We start from the raw sequence: 20,742 nt of genomic DNA, 5'->3' as shown, positions 1-20,742 counted from the left end.
TGTTGTTCTTATGGGAAGGTGATAGAAATGCATTGGAGCTGGGTGTCAAAACTTGGGTTCACCTAATTTTCTTCAATTTTTTGTTGGATGGGGAGGGGTTATAGAATTACCCAATATCTTTTTGTTAAACAATAGGCTTTGAAGTCTTTTGCAATCCCCCCTTTGCTTGTCTGCATTATTTTCAACACTAATGTATGATTGGATTTTGCCTGAGGACTGATGTATCTTGATAGTGACCTTTACGTCAGATCTTCAAATACAAATTCCTACTATGAAAATCTGTTTGGAGAACATTGCTTTTGGGCACTCTAGATTGGAATATATAGTTTAATTTGAATTCGAGTATTAAAACTTCGGATCTGAAGTTTGAATACGACTATAGGTGCTTCTTTGTTGTGCTTTTGATGATAGAGGGAGACAAGGGAGTTTATGTTATAGAGTGTGACAGTGGTGATCATGAGGAATAAGGATAGGCTGGTACTGTGGTAGTGATGCGGAAGATGATAAAGAGTGGCTGTAGCTCCTGTAATTCTGTATGAAATGTGGTTTAGAGTAAACACAATGGTTTCCCACAACCATTGTGGTTATCACTTATTTAATTAATTTCTCTATTTTCCACATCATTTATAATCACTCTTATACCCATTTTATAACCAATATAGCCCAATGGTTAACCATGGTTACATATCTTATCTCTCTTACTTTTACCTAACCCCACCACACAATCTCCCTCTTTCACTCAATGACCAAGCAAATTGGCCCTACTATTTCACTCAATAACCAAGCTTTATAAACTGGTTATTTCCATAACCAGGTTATTGCTTTTTATTCCCAAAAATTTCTCTCTCTTCATTTTTTTATTATTTTTTCACATTCTCTCTCCCAATAACCATCCTAAATGGTTAACGGTTGGCTATGCTCTTAGGTTTAAAAACAAAATAAAGGATGGATGCCTCTGAATCTAATAGCTCCATTAAAATTGACTGAGGATACAAGACTACGATGTGTCATTAGTGTTATTCTAAGTATTCTAACAAGTGGATCATCTATCAATTTTTTTTTTGTACAGGATCTGACTAATCGGATGATCGAACTAGAAAGGCATTTCAATAATCTTGAGCTGAACCTGTTTGGTGAAAGCAGTGGGGCAAACTTGGTTTCTCGAGCTCTCCATTCCAGATCTGCGCCATCAAGGTATTGAATTGTTTCATCCAGCCAGCACCCTCCAGTGATGGGGTCTGCATTGCGTGATGTTGTAACATATGAGCATTTTTTTTTTTAAATATTTAAAAAGTCAGATGCTTGAACTGTGCCTTTTGCTTAAAGTTGTGATGGGTGTGACCTTTTTTTTATCCTTACATATTAAGGTTATGTTTTCTTCACCTGAAATTAATTGATCTTTAAGCAGAACATCTTTGAAACATAAGATTTTACTATATACTATCTGTTCCCAATTAATTGCTTTTGAATTCAGATATTTTATTTGATGCACCGTTTTTTTTAAAACTGTCTGGTAATATTCTATTGACACCTTAAATAAACAAATTCTGAGGCTTTGATATCTTATATGACAGATAATGTGGAACAATTTTAAAAAAAGTTAATTGTCTGTTAAAATGGAATAAACAGAGTATTTACTAGATACTAGTGTTATCATCAATTTTTTCTTTTGCTAAGTAAATTCTAGGAAAGAAACTTTATTGACATTGGGGTTATTCATTCACTAATTAAGTGACGAAAATTCTCTAGTTTTTTTTGTAAGATAATGGTTTGTTTTCCACATTTTTGTATTTGAAAAAATAACATCAAAAAAAATATATATATGTTATTTTATGTTTATATGTTTTTTGTATTGAAATATGAAGTATGTAAGAAAAAGAAAATAATCTGACAATAAAAGATTAATAGTGCTACTAGTAAATGCATATGATGACTTGGCATTATCTTATCAATTTGTTTTTTTCACTTCAAGTTACATTAATGATAAATGCCGATGATGAGCTGGTTTAATGTTACATATTTTCTTGAGTTGGTATAAACGTTTTTGAATAAAGCAAAAATGAGGTGAGCTATAGAGTTAAAATTAAGTTATGGTGACACGAATATAATAATTGGATTGAAGTACAGCTCTTTTTTAAAAGTTATTGGTACAGGATCACGAAATACTCGTATTGATTTATTGATATGTGATTTGGAGTAATAAGCAATTCAGCCTGTAGGTTCTTAAATGATATTGCCATTGTTTTATTATTAAGTGTTATAGCTTGACCGGGTACACGTGTTAAGATACAATTTTGGCCACTAATATCTTTCAATATCTATCAGTAAAAATTATTAAATTTTGATATTATGAAAGTATACATTGTAACTATTCTAATAACATATTACACAATAACATTGCTTCTAATTTTATATACTGGTTGAAAAATCAAGGTAGTATGTGGATAGTGCAAAAAGTCAAACTATAACACTTAACTAAAACCCAGAGGGAATAGGGCTTTGATGTGGATGGTTGGAATGTTCAATTTCTTGATTGCAACATGTCTCATCCAGAAATTGTGGAAAGGGTGGTGAAAAGAGATTGAGGTCTAGATATGTCCATTTTGGAAGTTTTTGAATGTGTGGTGGAGATGCAAACGCTTTTCTATGGATGTTGGTTTATATCATGGTCTCTGGTCAACTAGAATAGTTTTGGATGTTCTACATTGTTCATGTCACTTGATAATTTTGTCTATGTATTTAAAAAAAACGCACTGATATGAACTTGGAATTTGGAAAAAGTATCAAAGATTATATCAGCAGCACATATACATATTGAATGTTTTTGGAAGAACATTTAAGCCAATAAAAATAGTCAATCATCAGAGTGCAAGCTTGCACAAGAAATGGGCAAGTAGCTTGAGAGTTTTGTGCTACAATAAGACTTTTTATGAACCCAAACAGAAGTATTTTTTAATGTCTATAGTCTATACATGAACATTATATTATTTGTGTAATTTTGAGGTCTGAGATTAGGATGTGCTGTTTCATGGGTACCAGGACAGGGTTAAAACTAAAATGGATCTGTATTTCAGGGTAACATGGGAGCAATGATACATTGAAGTTAAATTGTGTAAAGTCGAGCTTAAATAATGCTTTTTAATAAAGGAAGAGTGAAGCTAAAGGAGAACATGACCTGAGGTAGCATTTTTGTGGTCTATGAGTCTTATGAAGCAATTAGTGTCATGGTTCCTTTTTTTTTTTAGCTATTTTTTGCTAGATTCCTGCCTGTGGGCCTTTAATGTATTTTTTTTTTTCTTTCTTATAATAATGAGAGATTTATGTTTATAGCCCATCAAGAAAGGAAAAGGAAGATAAAGAACATAGAAGAGGTCATCTGACGCAGTTAATATGTTTAATTTAACTGAGTTTATGACCTGTGACAGGACTTTATGATACTTATGGAGTTCTTATACAGCACAAATTTATGGGGTCCTTTTGTCTTGGTCTTATTTGTATGTTGGCTTGATGAGCATGTGTTTTGTTGTCTATGGAACTCACTTTGTGTAATAGACTGATTTTCTGATTAAAAATATTTTATGAATACTAAGTGTTAATAAAGGTGAAAGCTTTAGATTTTGATTGATAATGGCTGAAAGGTTACAAAGGATAGGTTAATAGCTTGAGGCTATTTCTCTCTTGATAACTTTAGGTTATCACTCTCCTAGTACTTGAGGTTACTACTCTCAACATATTTCCTCCACAATTCACATAATGTCCTACTGCCTTCACTACTACACTTTATATACTAAAGCCACATTACAAAACATTAACCTAATATTAATTGTTCTTGTCCTCTACTGCTGCCATACAAAATCAGGAATCAGTCCCATGCTCCCCCTCTCCTTAGTGCTTTCTTAATTGCTTTTGTCCTCTAGTGCTAGTGTGCTACTGTATTCCTTGTTGGCTTAGTGGTGGTAGACACCGGGTCTATAACACATTAGTGATTCATTCATTTACTCGTTTAACATAGAAGTGTCATGGTTTTTTAAGTCCTAGTGTTGGAATAGGAAACTATGCTGCATCATGCCCAATGAGATCTCATCGCTGTTAATTTCAGATGCTGAGAGAAGTGACATCCGAAATAATGATTTACTAGATCTACCAGTCAGAGCGAACAGCTTGGGGATTTAATTTTTCTGTTTGTTTTTGTTGTTGGCAAACTCTATTCTAGGAGCTATGGTTGAATGATAATATAACTCCTGGTCTCTGGGATTTCTTTTATTGTCCTTTCAATGAATCATGTTTTTAACAAGTAGTTTCTGTAGTTTATCCAGAAGACTTCAGTAGTTTCAATAATACCTGTTTCCAATTCCTTGAAGCTCCTTCTTGTTGGGGGCATGTTTAATGGATGACCCAGCGTTCGTTGTTTTACAATCTGACTCTCTGTTTGCCTGTTTGTAGTCCCTTCCCTCTCCCCTCCTAAAAAGGTTTCTGTCATATTCACTTGACAATTATTCTGCAGGCACAGCCAGTCATTGCATGCTATTCATAATGCGGCAATTTCACAGCTAGCTGCTGCAAATCAACTTTCTGACTCTCTGTCCAAACAAATGGCTGTACTGAGCATGAAATCATCTCCTACAAAACAAGCTACTGTGAAACAGCAGGTGTTTGAGTCTATTGGAATACCTTACCCTGATGGTCCTCTTCGTTCTCCTGGCACAGTAAAGGTGATGAATTCTCCTTCAAACAGACATCCATTGGTTTTGTGCTCGAGTGAAACTCGTAGTGATTCTAAAAGGATCCAATTGACGGGTGTAAGCAATCCTGAGCCTGAAACTGCAAGGAGAAGGAGGGATTCACTAGATAGGGTAAAGATTTTCTTTAACTGCTTCTATGATCTTTTCCCACATGCTACAGCTTTCAACGTTCTGTCCTGTGAAGTTTCCATGTGAAATATGATATTTGTACAACCCTGAGTACACTCTAGAATATTTAATATGCTGCCTTGTTTTTGTTTAATTTTCATTTTGTCTATCACCCTAAGTGAGGAGGCCATGTGAGAATGGCCCAAATGTTGGCGAGTCTGATATTGTTTTATCTCTGAAGATTTTTTGGCAAGTGTTTCGCCATCTGATTGGTATTATAAATTTAAACTTTTAAAATGAGTATTCTGGGAAAGCTTGCAAATTGCGATATTGTCAACAGTAAATGAAATTCTTCAAACCCTTGCTTGGTATGATATGATTATGAATGAGAAACCATGTACCTTGTATAAGGAATTGTGAGTATCATGAAATAAATGACCTGTATGGGCATTATTGTTGCCAGAGGACTAAATGGGATCTTTAAATATGTTCTTTCTTACATTGAAATTACAGGCTGTGACCTTCAATTGAAGAATTTACTGGTGTTGGGTAGCCAACTAGCCATTGTATGTGTTCACAATCATAGGTGGCAAGAGGCTGCTTTTGGTCTGATTTTGTTTAGTTAATTAGTAATGATTCTGTTGTTGTGTATTGATGCTAGACGATTACATTGCATTAGTAGAAGTTGCAAACAAGGAACTTAATGCAGTTTGCTCAAGGTTTAAGTATTTTTTTTTAATTTTTAAGAAATCGATATATAATGGTGCTGGACTATTACAAATGTTCAAACTTGAATTGGGAGTCTTAGATTATTCTTTATCATCTGCTGCCTTTTTGTTCTTTCCTAAATCTCATATTGATGACATTAACTAAGCCAGGCATTCATTTATGCTCTAATATGTTAAGAATACTAACGACAACTTGATTACTAAAATATTTTCTGTTATTACAATTCATGTCTGCGGATAATCGTTACATGTTCATCCATTAAGGAGCCACTTTAATTCTTATTTAGGTGCTTCATGTGGTATGCTTTCCCTTCTTATCTATATTTTTTTCTAGTTCCTTATTAATCTTCTTTTCAGAATTGGGTTAACTTTGAGGCTGCTAAAACAACAGTAAAAAGGATGGTGGTTCAGAATGAGCGCCAGAAGGTCGGAGGTTTGTTTTCTTCAATGGATAAGCAATTTGCCAGTCCTGGCAAAATGGAAGCGTCAGTAGCCAATCATTCCAAGGTTCTTTCTGTGCAAGATAGAAATGGTAAGCTAAGATAATCAGAGACTGGTATTCTTTAGTTAAATTCATGTTTAACATGTTTGCTTGAAAGGATTCCGTAACCCAATCCCTACTCAACCCCCCCCCCCCCCCCCTCTCTTCCCTTCAAACTCAAAGAGAATTATTACATTTCACAGGACGCAATGACACATCACAAAAACTCAGTGCTGATACAGCAGCCGTATCCAAATTCAAGTGGACTGGAAGCATCCCTGGACTGTCAGAGGCTGAAACTGAGCAACCTCCCAGATGGCAGTTTAATCAAGGAGATAGTATTAAGGCTACCCAAAACATTTCTTCATCTTCATCATTATTATCACCATTTGTTGATCCAAATGCAAATAAAGGAAATATTCGTTCCACTGCTGAAAGACCAGGGTCTCAGATAGGGAGTATTGACAGGTCTGGTACTTCTTCAGCTGACACAGTGCCTTCTTTGTTACAGTTTGGAAAAGAAGAATCAATCATCCAAAAGAATCATCCACAACCATTCTCCTTCTCAATAAAAGGTGGTGAAGTACCAACTTTTGGTAAAAAGGAGACTGAAACAACAAAGCCTGTTGGTGATCAAAGCTTTGTTTTGACTAGTAAGCAAGATGTTGGAGCCTCACCTTCATCAATCTTTCCACCAGTCAACTCTTCATTACCTAATCTGAGTATGCAGACCTTATCAACTACATCTGTGGGTGGATCTACAACCAATGCAGAGATGGCCAAAGATAACAAGGAAGGCTTACAATTCTCCTCTTCAGCCTTTTCTGTATCTTCCTCTCTTGCAGCATCTTCATCCTCATCTATCTCTAGCCATTTTAAGGAGGTTTCACGATTTTCGACATCATCAATTTCGGTTTCTACTCCACAAGAAGCTCCTGCGATTACTCCACCTTCCAAAAGTACAGAAGTGTTAGATTCTGATTCTACCGGACCTTCTCTGAATTTAGCCGAAAAGATTTCAACGGCAGGGCCTCAAGTTGCTGCTAACAAAGAAAGTGCAGCTAATAGTCTGGCTGCGACTCCACAGTCTCCTGAAAAGTTGGCCTCTTCAACCAGTGGCGGCTCAAATTTTTTGAATATGATGCCATCTGTTCCTTCAGCTGAAGTTCCAAAAGCACTTGCCTCAACATCTCCTGAAGTTGGAGGTACAACTGTTGGAAAGGGTGATATTGATGCTACTGTTGCCCAAGAAGATGAAATGGAGGAAGTAGCACCTGAGACAAATCAAACCGCAGAGCTTTCTCTAGGAAGCCTGGCTGGATTTGGCTTAGGATCAGCACCCAATGCTACAACTCCCAAATCTAATCCATTTGGCGGTCCAATTACTAGTGCACCACAAACTATGTCGAGTTCAATTTCTCTAAATGTTCCTTCTGGAGAATTGTTCCGCCCTGCATCTTTTAGTTTTCAATCTCTGCAGGCTTCCCAACCCTCACAGCCCTCAAATACAGGAGCTTCTTTTGGTGCATTCGGTTTTGCGAATCCACTTCAGCAGGTTTCCTCGGGAAGTGGGTTTGGTCAGCCATCACAGATTGGCTCAGGACAACAGGCTTTGGGGTCGGTTCTTGGTTCATTTGGACAATCAAGGCAACTTGGTGCTGGCTTACCTGGTAGTGGTTTTGGGGTTCCTCAATCTCCAGCTGGTGGTTTTCAAAATACAACCACAGCTGGTGGATTTGCAGGCATTAGTTCGGTGGCCAGTGGCTTTGGTGGCGGTTTTGCTAGTGCAGCTACTAGTGGGGGCGGATTTGCTGCTGCAGCCCCTAGTGGAGGTGGATTTGCTGCTGCAGCTCCTAGTGGAGGAGGGTTTGCTGCTGCAGCTCCTAGCGGAGGAGGATTTGCGGCTGCTGCTCCAAGCGGAGGAGGGTTTGCAGCTGCAGCCCCAAGCGGAGGCGGGTTTGCTGGTGCTGCGGGTGGGGGTAAGTTTCCTGAGAATACTTCTGGCCTTTGCACCTCATAAAGTTTTTTAGCTGATTATTTCTGTTTGTATTTTGCAGCTGGTGGATTTGGCGCTTTTGGTAAACCAGGGAATAGTGGGTTTTCTGCGTTTGGTAGCAGTGTTGGAGGAAGATCTGCACCGCCCGAGTTATTTACGCAAATGAGAAAATAGTTAGCGAGAATGGAAACAGTGGTAGGCCTCTGAAGCTTGTGAGGGGCTGTGCCCGTGTATATTCAGAGTTCCTCGTGATGATGTTACCTTTTTTGTGATCCTACTCTTTTGTTATAATGATAAAAAAAAAGGTGCATGTAATTGGAAGAAGTGAATGTCCTTATTGCCAGCGAAGCATATCAAGCAGTCATTTAATTAACAAATTAACATGTTGTACTTTCTTTAATGTCCCTTGCTCTACCCAAAAAAAAAAAAAAAAAACTGACATTTTTCAAGCTACATCTTTTTTAGATGCTGTATTTCTGCATCTTTGAATTATACAACTAGTTAGGGATAAATCCCAACCATAATAGTAACCAGTTTGTATACCACTTTAGGGGTATTTTTTTGCGCTAGGATATAGTCAGTCAAGCATACAACACAATATGCAAGGGTGAAATTACCCAAATATGACATTTCCCCAACAAAAACAGGGCGTATACATCATAATCAACCAAATTTTCCAATGTTACATACTTACTTACATTGGTGGTTAGTTTTGCTTGTAACATTTTTTTTTATCCTGAACTGGCAAGCTTTGTTCCAATATAAATCATTAATTGTCTAAACTTTTTAAATTCCTGAGAAGCTCCGGGATGTCATAACCCAACATCTCATCAACAGCTTGAATCAATTTCGGTTTCAACTTCTCAAATTTGTCAATGTTATAATCTCGGAGAACTTCCTGAAAATACTCCACATTCGGAAAATCCCCCGCTGGTAAGTGGTACTCCCTTTGGACCTAAGCAAAAGAAAAAGTTTAGATCTCGATTATCTGAGGGAATAGCATAAACTATTTGCAGATATCATACATACAAAAAGAGGAAGAGAGTATAGGGTAAGCCAGAAACCTTTCTGAATTCAACGTCCAAGTTCTCAATAAGACTCTCTTGCGCCTTGGCCTTGCCTATCAAAACAGGCATCTCCTTCTTCAGATGACTGATGATAAGAGCGTGAATCTTTGCTGCCCTAGCTCGCTTCACAAATTCGTTAACCTGGAGATCAAACAACATAAGTACCTGTTTTCTTTTGTGTATTTCACAATTAAAATATCATATAGCAGCTTATTGCTAGGAACTTCAATGAGTTCAATCCCTGCTACAAGTTCACAACACGAGCTAGCAACCTAGTGGCAATTGCATTGTCATTTCTAACAATAGCACTGATTGCGATTGATTCACAGTCCTAGTCAAATGAATTCAGCAAACTTACTCTTCGATTACAAGCATTTTTTGGAATGTCTTTTAGATCAGCAAGAAGATCATTCTGTTCCTTTAAGAAAAGATCCCGTCCCATTGGACCAGCCACTGCTTCAATTAAAGGCCCATCATTAAAAGAACTGCATAAATGACTAAATTAGTAAATTATGCACCCTCATGAATTAATTGAACACTATGGCTCATAAACATGCGAGATGCTGTAAAAGCTTTAAGACCTAACAAAATTCATAAGCACTCCAATTTTGACAAGATAATTCAAGTCCCATATTAAGCTCAACTGGATGAAGCTTACCCAATGTAAACACGAGTAACCTCAGGAGTGTTTAAAACCTTCCCAAGTGACCACATCAATGCCCCATAAATCCTCATCAACTGCCGTATAACCAAACATGGATTGAGATGAAATAAAAAAAGAATTAATTAATCAACTTATTGCAATCCCACTGAGCACTTTTAAGAAGAAAATATTAATACTGTATTTTGAATTTGAACTTGCCATTCACCTGCTGAGTGTCCACTTGATCTGCCTTGTTCAAAACAACACGTATCTTATCATCATGGCCTTGTAGCGATGAAATCACACGTTTGAATTCATCACTAATATCAAGTTTGTGGGGATCAAAAAGGAGCAAGATGAGGTCACACTTGGCAGCAAACCAAGATGTCACACCAGTGAAGTCATAACTCCTTTCTATTCGTTGCTTCTCACCTGATAATACCCCAGGGGTATCAATGAGAGTCATATGCTCCAAAAGCTTTAAGATAAAACAATAGAAAGTTCACTTCCTGCTACTGTACATATTCAAGATGTATATGTTGAGAAATGTTGCAGGCAAACTCACAGGATGTGGCATCTGGGAACACTCAAATTTTGACAAAAACGCAGATCCAAATGTCGTAAGACCTTTGTATGGCATGTCTTCTTGAACAGAAATTGTGTTGCCCGGAATACGTCTTTCATCAGGGCCAGACTGCAGAAATTCATATCAGGTTAACCAAGGGGAAAAAAAAACCTACAACAGCAATTACTCCACCATAACAGAACAGGAGGAAATTCTATCTTTGAGCTCTGCAATAAGATTAAGAATGATAATAATCCTTTACCATAATTACAATAAATCTATCTGTGGTTGGCTCGGGCCCGACGTGAGCTCCTGCGATAACCAGTAAAGGAGGTCTGTCAGAAATGGTAAAAACACAATTTGAATTAGACCAACAGAAAAGAGAGAGAAAAGGCATTATATAACTACCAGGATAAGAACTTTTTAGCAAGTGCTTGATGAAAGTAGTTTTCCCAGTGGAATACTGTCCAAGAAGCATGACCATAGGTTTTGCATCAAAATCGCTATCTGTCTGTGACACGGAAAGGGAAAGAGAAAATGGTAAGATAATGAAATAGGCATTTGAGAATAAGTAATCAACTCACTTTATCACTACAAACATAGGAGAACGAGTCAATAAACAGAAAATTGGCAAATCTTGTGCCTTTAGTCCCTTACTAACACGGGTGATGCAAAATCGTTAAACTGATAAGTAAGCTCTAATGGCTTCAGCTTTTGTTCATACAACCTCTTTAGACCATCATATATAGATGTCATGGTAGACAATTGTTCCTGAAAAGTGTACCCAAAATTATGATCAGAGAACTTGGTCCAATTTAATAATAAGAAATGCGAGCATTTACTGAAAAGCAGAAGAAAAAAATCAAAAAAAGATAAAAAAATGACCCGAAGGATAAAAAAGCACAAACATAAAAGATAAAAACAGATGCAAGAAGTTCTGAGCAGGGAAAAAGATTGTCCCAGCTCTAAACAATAAAGAAAAAATTTAAGACTTCATTATTCCATATCTAAAATACGAAATAACAGAGTACTAGCTTAAACCAGAAATCAAAAAAAGTTTCACCTTTTCGTGCCCTTGCTTCCGGTTACTTAATAAGCATTCTCTAGCTAACAATTTGACATCAAGCATTAATTACATGAAAGCCTGAGTCAAGCATAGATTTTTATTTTGAAAATTCACAATATACACAATATGAACTGTTATACTTAAGTTTTATGAAGATTATATTAGCTGCTTCCTAATTAAGCTTATCCAAGGAAATGACAAATAATAACAAATTTCTTACAATATATCGCTTTGACATACTTTCCACCCAATGTTGGACTACAGAATACAGGTTTGTCAATCCTTACCCTCTAATCCTTGAACAGTCTACAAATTTGGCAAGGGTTTGAATAAATGGTTATCATCATTAGCTTGGTGGCAAAGGCGCACTGCAGAGTGTGCATGGCTGGCTTCAGAAACCTGCTACTCATTCAGTCTATTGTCTGTTTCTCCTTATACAATAGGACAATCTATGATTAACCCATATATCTGGGGTACAAGTCAACTCCCAGAGTTATAATATCACAGCACAAACTTCTGCCTCTTCTTTTAAAATGATCTTTTATTTGCTGTTAACATCATTTACTAAAACTTAGTGTGTTCCTTCCAAGAAACTTTGAACTATATCTTGCAATTATCTACAAGTTTGCTCTATCTTCAGAAATCCCAAGCCCTTGGATGCTGCATCCTCTTATACAAATCGATTACAGCCTCACACTCAATTGTTCTTTTCATGCATAAAGTATTTTTTACTCCCATAATACAAGGACAAACCCTTCAATAGGTCAACATTTTTTTGTTATTCCTATGCCTTTCTCCAACAAAGTTTCTGCTTCCTTTAGCACATTTATAGCTAATTTAGCTCCATCAACCTCAACTATTAATAAGTAAAAGCTTGTGAACATTACTCAAATATGAGATTTTACCTGAAGTTCTTCCAGGCCACAGCTACCCTTTTGCATCAAATAAAGTATACCTCAAACAAAATTATTGATTAGAGAATTGGACTATCAATTCTTGGGTCATAGGCCTAATAGCTGATGAATATGGTCAAGAAAACAAATACTTTCCTAGTCGAAATATTATGCCTTCTTTCTTCCCTACTACCCCAACAGACAATATATAAACTGCTTCTAATACTATACTATCATCGACCAATGCTATAAGTAGCTTCTATTACTAGAAATTATCAATAACCAAAAGACTTGAGAATTAGGCTTTTTACTCGAGCAATAAACCCATGCAAACAATTTCTCCACATCTGCACAACTTTTCAAAGAATAACCCATTGATATTTTGATACATACTAATTTGTCCCAAAATATGTTGCATGTTTAGAGCTTGTGAGGGTTACTGAGTTTAACTGCTTGTGCCAAAAGCAAAAAAAGGAACCTTTACGACAAGGTGTAGAAATTAATCACCCTATCTCAAAGAACCTTTTCCTAATCTATGTTAGAAAAATGTAGGGAAGATGAATGTAGATGTATCGAATTTCCACTTTCGTAATGGTAATTTACCAACACTCATACTAGAAGTCTAGAACAACGGAACGATAACTCTATTGCGATACAAAGAAGATGCAATTACTCTTGGTTGTTCAGCCAGGCTAATACACAATAGTTTGTATTAATTGTATATATGTTATTATTACTATTGAGTCTCTTTTGTAATATACTCTATTACTCAATTAACACTACTATATACTTCGTATTGGGATTTTATTGAAGACATTAACATAAATATATCAAATTATATCACAAGCACAATTTATATATATGTTCCAACATTTTTCCTGTGAATACATCCATATAATTATTTATTATATGATTTTCAGTAGAAATCGGATGATCATTAAATTCGTACTCATAATCAAGTTTAAAATCAATCAAAATTTCCGGATTGAAATTCACATTATAAAAACCATATCATTCTTGAATTAAAATTCAGAACATCAAAATTTTGAGTCAATATTACAAGTATAAATGAATTGCAATGAAGAAATTGAGGAAAATAAAAGCCCTAGAAAAAACGAAACCAAAATTCAACAGAAGAAGGAGAGGATACCTCGTCGGGAATGTTGGAGAGAGAGTGGAAGCCATTAGAGCTAAGACGAAGAAGCTGATTGTTGTAGAAAGTTGAAGAAGAAGAAGAGGAAGGAGGAGAGAGAAAGTAGAAGCTTCGACATTGAAGTAGAAGCTTTAATGGCGATCTTCGAAGAAACATTGATGCCGCCATCTTCCCAGAATCTGAACAAAGGAAGAGAAAGTGGGGGAATTGTTACTCTTACACTTGACAAAACGGTGCCGTTTACTGATTTCTTGACAAAGAAGCACACAAAAAAAGCACAAAAAAAAAAAAAAAAAAAAAAAAAAAAAAAACTTCGTAACTAGATAGAGTGATCTTAGACAATTAGGCTTGTTTCTTCACTGTTAAGCTGAAATTATTTGTTTAGAGTATATAAACCGTAGAACTGTAGAAGTATTATTACCAACATTCTTACAATTGAAGAATAACAAAAGACCACCTTGATTTATTCTTTTTTTTTTTTATTATTATTATTATTTTTTTTTTTTTTATAAATATCATAGAATAATACGATTAAAATATAAATAACCATTTTATGTCTTTTTTTGTCTAAAAAATGTAAATATATAAACTTGAGATTCTTTATCATATCATAAGTTTCTACCATTCTACTACATTAGAAGATATGTAAATTCATTAAATTGTAATATAGTAACCACACATGAAACACCTACTTGATGCACATTAAAAGTAAAAATTAGAGTTTGTCAATGAATTTGAAGCACATTAAAATTAGAGTACTTTCATTAATAATGAAATCTCAGTTGATAATAAATCAGTAATTGTGTAATTTAGTTTTTTAATGAAAGAGGAACATGATATAACAATCGGAAGTCGTGTTGGAATAAATCAAATTGTCAAACCCTTAATAGACAACCATTACTCAACTTATTTCTAGTACGAACTTTGCAATTGAGATTCTTTATCATATAATAAGTGTCTACAATTCTATTACATACATTAGAAGAAGATATGTAATTATGTAAATTGTAACGTAATAACTACACATGCAACAACTTTACACAATCTTCCTTAACAAACTTTCATATCAATTCCAAAGTTTCTGATTCTCTGGCGAAAATACAACTAGATATATGCTAATGGTGCTTCTCCATTTGGTAACATGTACTATCATCAACTAGAAAGTTTGAATTAAGTTTTCGAATTTGATCGAAGTGTCAAGAGCAGGAATCAAATGAAGTATACTAGAGATTTTGATCTTTACACCAAGGATTAGTAACTTTGTATCGATCATTCCTTTACAATAGTTGTTTTTCTCTCATTAGAGATGTCATACTTGCCAAAATGCCAATGCATCAAAATTTTCAACATTGAAAATTGCGAAATCCAAGAATGTAAAAAAGGATTTATATCCAACAAAAATGGTTTAATCCATCTAAAAAGATACTCCATCTGTCCCTAAATAATAGGCCACATTTCTATTTTAGTCTTTACAGCCTCGAATAACATTCTATAAAAGTGAAGAATAATAATTATGCTAAGCTATTTCGATTCACTAACTTTAAAGTGTCCCTGGATCAAATGTGACCAAACATCTAAAGACAGAGAGAGTTCTAGACATTTCACATTTTGAGGACAAGTATGTAAACTCCAAATAACAATGGTTGAATAAGCTAAAAATGAGTAGAAATAGAGGAATGATTCATAAATTTACCCAATCTTCCTAGTAAGTTGACACAACCCAGTCATTGACATTGCAAAATTTACGCTACACAAATTCCAGTTTCTCTGCAATTGAAACACAAAACTTAACATAAGAAGAGTAAAGAATATAGAAATCAGTAGCAAATAAGGCCACTAGAAAATCATATGAAGATACTAAACAGTCTTACCGGTGTTATAACCATGCCATACCGCGTCCAAATAAGTCCTGAGGCTGCTACGACTGTAAGCAAAAATCGACACGATCTGCCATACCCTTAGACTATTGAAATGGGACTAAAAGTCTAAAACATATGACCAAATATGCAACAACTTAATATCATTAACAATGTGTTTGGACGAGAGGATTTTAGTAGAAAGGGAAGGGGTCGAGAGTAATGCTCTCGCGTTCCCTTCCCTTTTGCTACCACATTGCTATCCAAACAAGTCGTAAATAAATGTTAAATAGGCTAACCGATTTGCTGAGGGTACGAAATCGTCTCAGGTGGCTTGGCAAAATCTGCAACATTTGCTATGCTAAGACCCCATTTGAACGTTGGTGCCCAAAAGTGAACTGTATTGTTTATTTAATTTGATGGATCAAATACTAGTAATTATAAGGACTATAATCCAAATTCTAGAATAACCAAATCATTCAAATAATTCAAACAGAATTACAAAGATTATTTTACACTCATTTAATTAATCAAGGAAGAAAGTGGCAAATTACTCTTATCCTTTAATGCAACAATTATACAGAGTAACAATTAGATTAAAATTGAAAAATGATTCAACAACAGTTATATATTAACCGTTATTGATTATATCTTATATCTATAGCGCAATAACAATAACAACATTTTACATAGAATTATCTCGAAAAATTAAGCATTTACATAATTACATGCTAAAAAAGTGAGCAATATTTAGAGATTTTAAAGAACGTGGAATAGAGGAGAAAACAAACTTGTTTTGAGACCGGCTGGATGATTCCAAAAAGCTTTAAATTTCGAAGACGCCATGATTTTCTTGCGCAGAGCAATTTTACAGATTTTTTTTTTTTTTTTTGGGTATTTTTATAAAACTTTTTTGTAATGGATCCAATCAAGAAAGGGTGGCTAATGGCTATGCATTTATTATTTGTAAAGTTTGGCCACCAAGAACTTAGGTAATCTTTTATTTAAATAATAGAAATTAAAATTATTATTAATACTTTATATAGAAGAAAAAGATTCTGATAATAAGATATTTGTATTTCGTTGATGGTTGTCAAAAAATAATGCAAGTAAATAAATGTAGTAAAGCTTTAAGAATTGACTATGAGATAAGATTTGACTAAAGTATAAAACTTATCCAATTAAAGTATTAGGTTAATGTATAGCTATATGTTTAAGTGTAATTTAGAATTTAAAATGAATAAATATTGTGAGAGTTTTATACCATTATTAGTTTATTACCATTAACAACATGACGTCAAAGTTCCTAAGGTTTCGTTTTGAAGATTTACTAGACTTAGAGGACTTAACGTGGAAATCTTATCTAGCAAATATCCATTGGAAAGGTTGAAGTTAATGGGAATCTAACTCTTCCTGAGTTCTATTTTATTTTCCATTAAATATTAAATATATTGCTAAAATGGAATTAAGTTGAAATTTCATGATAAAACTAGCTATTGGCCCGGGCGATGCCCCTGGTCATTATAAAATTTATTACTTTAATCAAAATATATATTTTTTGGCTGGTTTGTCACTAAGAGTTTAAGTTGTTTATAATTATTTTTTTTTTAAAAGGTGATAGTTTAAGTAATTTTTTGTTTGTATGAGCTGATTTGACTATAAAAACAATTTTTTTGCATTAATAAATATAGGGTAAATGATAAATCAATTAATTTGTTGTTAAAAAAATTGATAAATCAAATCTATAAATTTGATGTCAATATATACACTACGTACTTAGTATTGCACAAAAAGATATTACTCAATAATCACAATTGTAATATTTCTTTTTTTTTTAAAAAAATAATCACAATTGTAATATATGTATATATAAATCAACTCGTTTATTCTATAATTACAATTTTATTGATTAATGCATAAAAAATGGAATAATTTTTAATTTCTTACAATTTTTATTATTGTGCAATTATTTAGGAGTTACATTCAAAGGGAAATTTAAATAGGGTGTTATGCACATGAAGAGTTTTTCAATTAAACTAAACATTAATACTATTAATGCATGGAGTTTTACAATCATTTATGGGCTCATATGATGTGGCGCCAAATGGCAAAATCGGTGACACATGGCAAAATAGCATGTTTTGCCATGAGTTTTAATATATATATTGATTACACGCAGATCAGTATAATTAATATTAATTTATCCATAATATTTCTTTTTTTTTCCTTTTAGATTTTCATCATTATTAATGTGTGTGATAATTAAGGTAATTAAATTCATGTGAATAAAAAAGATGGATATGATCATATAACAAGTGCAAGTAAATGATTTAGGTTGCATATAATTATGGAGCTCTAAAAGTTGAAATAGTTGTATTAAGTTAAATCCATAATGAATGGTGCATAATTTTTTCATATTTTTTTTGTATTAATGTCAATTTAGAAAATGTATTTTATGCTTTCGAGCTTTGTATATATTAACCTATAGATAACAATTTATTTATGTTGTCACTTTTTATTATTGATGTTGATGACAATTACAAAGTAGATTTTATCAATTGATATCAATGGTCATTAGGTACGTTTTTTCTTCATCCAAATGAGTCAATAGGGCAATATAAATTACAAATGGGGATGAAGAAATTTAAACCGGTTTGTGAGGTTGTCATACACAAACCTTTAGTCTTAACCAGTTTTGGTTATCAGTAGTCATTTACTCATTTGTCATATAGTAAAGGATTGTTTTTGAAAATAGCAATTAGCTAGTAGAAAAATGACAATCATATTCTGATAAAATGATAAGGAATTCCGGCTAAAAATCTAACTCTTTTTTTTTTTTTTTTTTTTGAATAAAGATTAGAGCTTTTTTTTTTTGCTAATCAGGCATAGCTTTTTGATAAATATGTTATAGAATACATCTGGTACATCTCTGAAAGACTTAGAAATTCCCTAAAGCTCATCTTAATTTTACAACGACACTCAAGATCTTGGAGATCGATTGAAGTTATTTCATACATGAAAAAATTGCCAAAAATTCCATCATTAGTTTCCTTGCAAGATAGATGACTCTTTGAATTATGCCACTAATACATTAAGCGATTCGAGTATCTTATCATCCAACTCGAACTTCATATCTTTCTTGTCTCTTCCAATCTTTACATACTCCTCGTACCGCTCCTTAAGATCTTCTGGAAGGTAGGTAGTTGCCTGCCATCCGAGGATATCCTTAGCTGCTCTTGGCTCCGCGTAAAAGTGCTGAACAAAGGACAACAAATTCACAATACTGAGTTACAACACTAGAAAGATGTAACACAAATATTATGCCTATTACAGATTAGTTTTTAATTACCATGTTACGGAAAGGGAAGGCTTTCTTGGCATCAACTCCGATTGCCTTTGGATCATAATGCACGATTTTAACAGGGCGACCAGCTGCTTGAGAACAGAGTTTGGCCATCCCATCAAGGGTCACTGCTCGATCACTAACACAATTGAATATGTTTCCGCTTGCTGCAGATGGGTTTTCGACTGCTGCAGTAAGCATGGATGATAAGTCCCTTACATGAGTGATGTTAGTCAGCTGCATTCCTGAACCGGGGATAGGAATTGGCCTGTCTCGGACAATCCCTGACATCAGACATATCAAATGAGATACAATTAGGAATAAGGCCTGTTATCTTCAATTTATAACATTTAGTTTTAGTATTAGTATTAATCAGTTTATATAATCATCTTCATGAATCAGTTTAAGGCCATCCCAACCAAAAGCTTAAGCAGAGGCTCAGGAATATGTGTTATATTCTATCAGAATCAAATCTTTAAAACGCGGTGATAATAGGCTAAACAAAATGTAAGTGTACAGAACATAACCCAAGAATATTGTCTGTCAGATATGAACTTATGAACAAAAATTTGAAGAATGTAATGATGAACTTACGATCAAAGAACCATTCTTCACAATCCTTATTGTTTCCTGATCCAATCATATACTGAGGCCGGAAGGATGCCCAATTACTGAAAGTTTTAGCAATACTCTCTTCTACTGCAACGTGCGAGGCACTAGTTTTAACAGCATCCTAAAACAAAATGATCATAGTTTGTTCATAAATCTTACTAAGATAAACAATTTGTTGTACAAACAAGTATGCAGCAATATTTTCTATGGACTCGAAATGCAAACTTACGCCTTCAACATGAGGAGGCTCATCTGTAGGATTATATATTCCAGCACTGCTGATAAACAAAAATTGTTCCACTCCAGAGCTTTTCGCCCAGTCTATCACAGGACTACATGTTACAGATGATTTTTATCAGTAATTTTGTTATAATTAATACAAACATCATCTTCATCGAAATTATTTGACAAGATAATTAGCTAAGAGTTCATGATCCTTGTCATAAATATAGAACGAAGTAGTTTTGATAAAGCATATTACTACATGAATACCTCACAGCTTCAAGGTCCTTGCCATTATTATCGAGCACCACATCAAAGGTTTCTCCTCCCACTACGCTCCCAATGTCAGCCGGGTTCCCCCATATCGTTTTCCCTCCAGCACTTGTAATTTCCTAATCATACCAAAATAAAGGATAGAAAGTGTCACAATCAATAATTTCATCAATTCTAAATAGACTTCATTTCAAGTTGATCAATAAGATCAACTCGAAATGCTACAGTCAGGGTTGTATACTTGTATGTGAGGTGTGCCTAAGCCTAACATAGCACATGTACAACCAAATGTACCACATTATATATAACAGACAGTAATTTGATAAGAGTAACTAAAATATAAACATTCAAGGGAATGAAACTTAACAGAAAAGCGGGTGAAAGGCGGTTTTTTCATTTTGTCAGAGCTTTCATCTCCAACAGTAAGGACAGTGACTTGATGACCGGCACCCAGAAGCTCTTTAGCAAAGTAGAAACCAATAACAGCATGTCCACCACTATTGGTGTTAACAATAAGTACCCTTTTCTTATCTGAAGCACTGGCATTAATACTGAAACCGCTACTGCAGACATTGCTGCTGTTTCTGAACATCAGAGGAAAAACAGCGCGATTTGATGAATGTGAGGGACTCATTATAGGGGAGAAAAAGGAGGATTTGGAGGAAGAAAAGCAGGAAGAGGAAAGCGAAAATGGTGGGAGTGTTTGAGAAGGATTGTTGGCATTGATGTAAGATTGTTGAAGTAAAGAGGAAGAGATTAGGGAATTGGATGAAAGAGCAGCAACAAAAGTTGCCATTTTTTTCAGTGTTTAGCTAGTTTCTGATGCTGGTGATCTTGTGATAGCTAGCACACCAACTTTATTTTAAGAGTTGTAAACTTTTTTATTTGAATTGAAGATGGGAGGACTATCTTAATTCATTCAGGATCAAAATTTTTGAGAGGCTATATATGTGGTAGGAAATGAGATGTATAAGGGGCCTACTTATCCCAGTTA

The 20,742-nt window shown here is 34.5% G+C and overlaps 3 protein-coding genes across 3 annotated transcripts in view; 1 reads left to right on the top strand and 2 right to left on the bottom strand.

The window, feature by feature from the left end:
* Window positions 1-8,432, top strand: part of LOC145574964 (nuclear pore complex protein NUP214-like) — a 32,098-nt gene extending 23,666 nt beyond the window's left edge. Inside the window, exons 13-17 of the mRNA XM_081632867.1 lie at window positions 1,070-1,194; window positions 4,505-4,853; window positions 5,936-6,110; window positions 6,263-8,038; window positions 8,117-8,432. Of these exons, the coding sequence (XP_081488993.1) occupies window positions 1,070-1,194; window positions 4,505-4,853; window positions 5,936-6,110; window positions 6,263-8,038; window positions 8,117-8,229 (2,538 nt within the window). The 3' untranslated portion in view covers window positions 8,230-8,432. The remainder of the gene's footprint in view (window positions 1-1,069; window positions 1,195-4,504; window positions 4,854-5,935; window positions 6,111-6,262; window positions 8,039-8,116) is intronic.
* A 223-nt stretch (window positions 8,433-8,655) lies between these two features.
* Window positions 8,656-15,209, bottom strand: LOC145574965 (EH domain-containing protein 1-like). The gene is made up of 11 exons (XM_081632868.1): window positions 15,136-15,209; window positions 13,440-13,621; window positions 10,988-11,101; window positions 10,739-10,841; window positions 10,593-10,642; window positions 10,331-10,459; window positions 9,992-10,243; window positions 9,781-9,860; window positions 9,481-9,607; window positions 9,120-9,263; window positions 8,656-9,010 (listed from the first exon to the last, which is right to left on the bottom strand). Exons 2-11 carry the CDS (start codon window positions 13,608-13,610, stop codon window positions 8,825-8,827), a joined length of 1,356 nt encoding a protein of 451 aa, XP_081488994.1. The 5' UTR covers window positions 13,611-13,621; window positions 15,136-15,209; the 3' UTR covers window positions 8,656-8,824.
* Window positions 15,210-18,283: 3,074 nt separating this feature from the next.
* On the bottom strand, window positions 18,284-20,658 carry LOC145574963 (chloroplast stem-loop binding protein of 41 kDa a, chloroplastic-like). Its single transcript, XM_081632866.1, has 6 exons — window positions 20,116-20,658; window positions 19,746-19,867; window positions 19,483-19,585; window positions 19,236-19,374; window positions 18,648-18,925; window positions 18,284-18,553 (listed from the first exon to the last, which is right to left on the bottom strand). The coding sequence occupies exons 1-6, from the start codon at window positions 20,542-20,544 to the stop codon at window positions 18,374-18,376; spliced, it is 1,251 nt and encodes a 416-aa protein (XP_081488992.1). The 5' UTR covers window positions 20,545-20,658; the 3' UTR covers window positions 18,284-18,373.
* Between the last annotated feature and the right edge of the window lie 84 nt (window positions 20,659-20,742).

This window comes from Chenopodium album, chromosome 13 (assembly GCF_948465745.1).
Source record: "Chenopodium album chromosome 13, dcCheAlbu1.1, whole genome shotgun sequence".
Classification (NCBI taxonomy): Eukaryota; Viridiplantae; Streptophyta; class Magnoliopsida; order Caryophyllales; family Amaranthaceae; genus Chenopodium; species Chenopodium album.
This window is presented reverse-complemented; position numbering and strand designations above follow the sequence as displayed.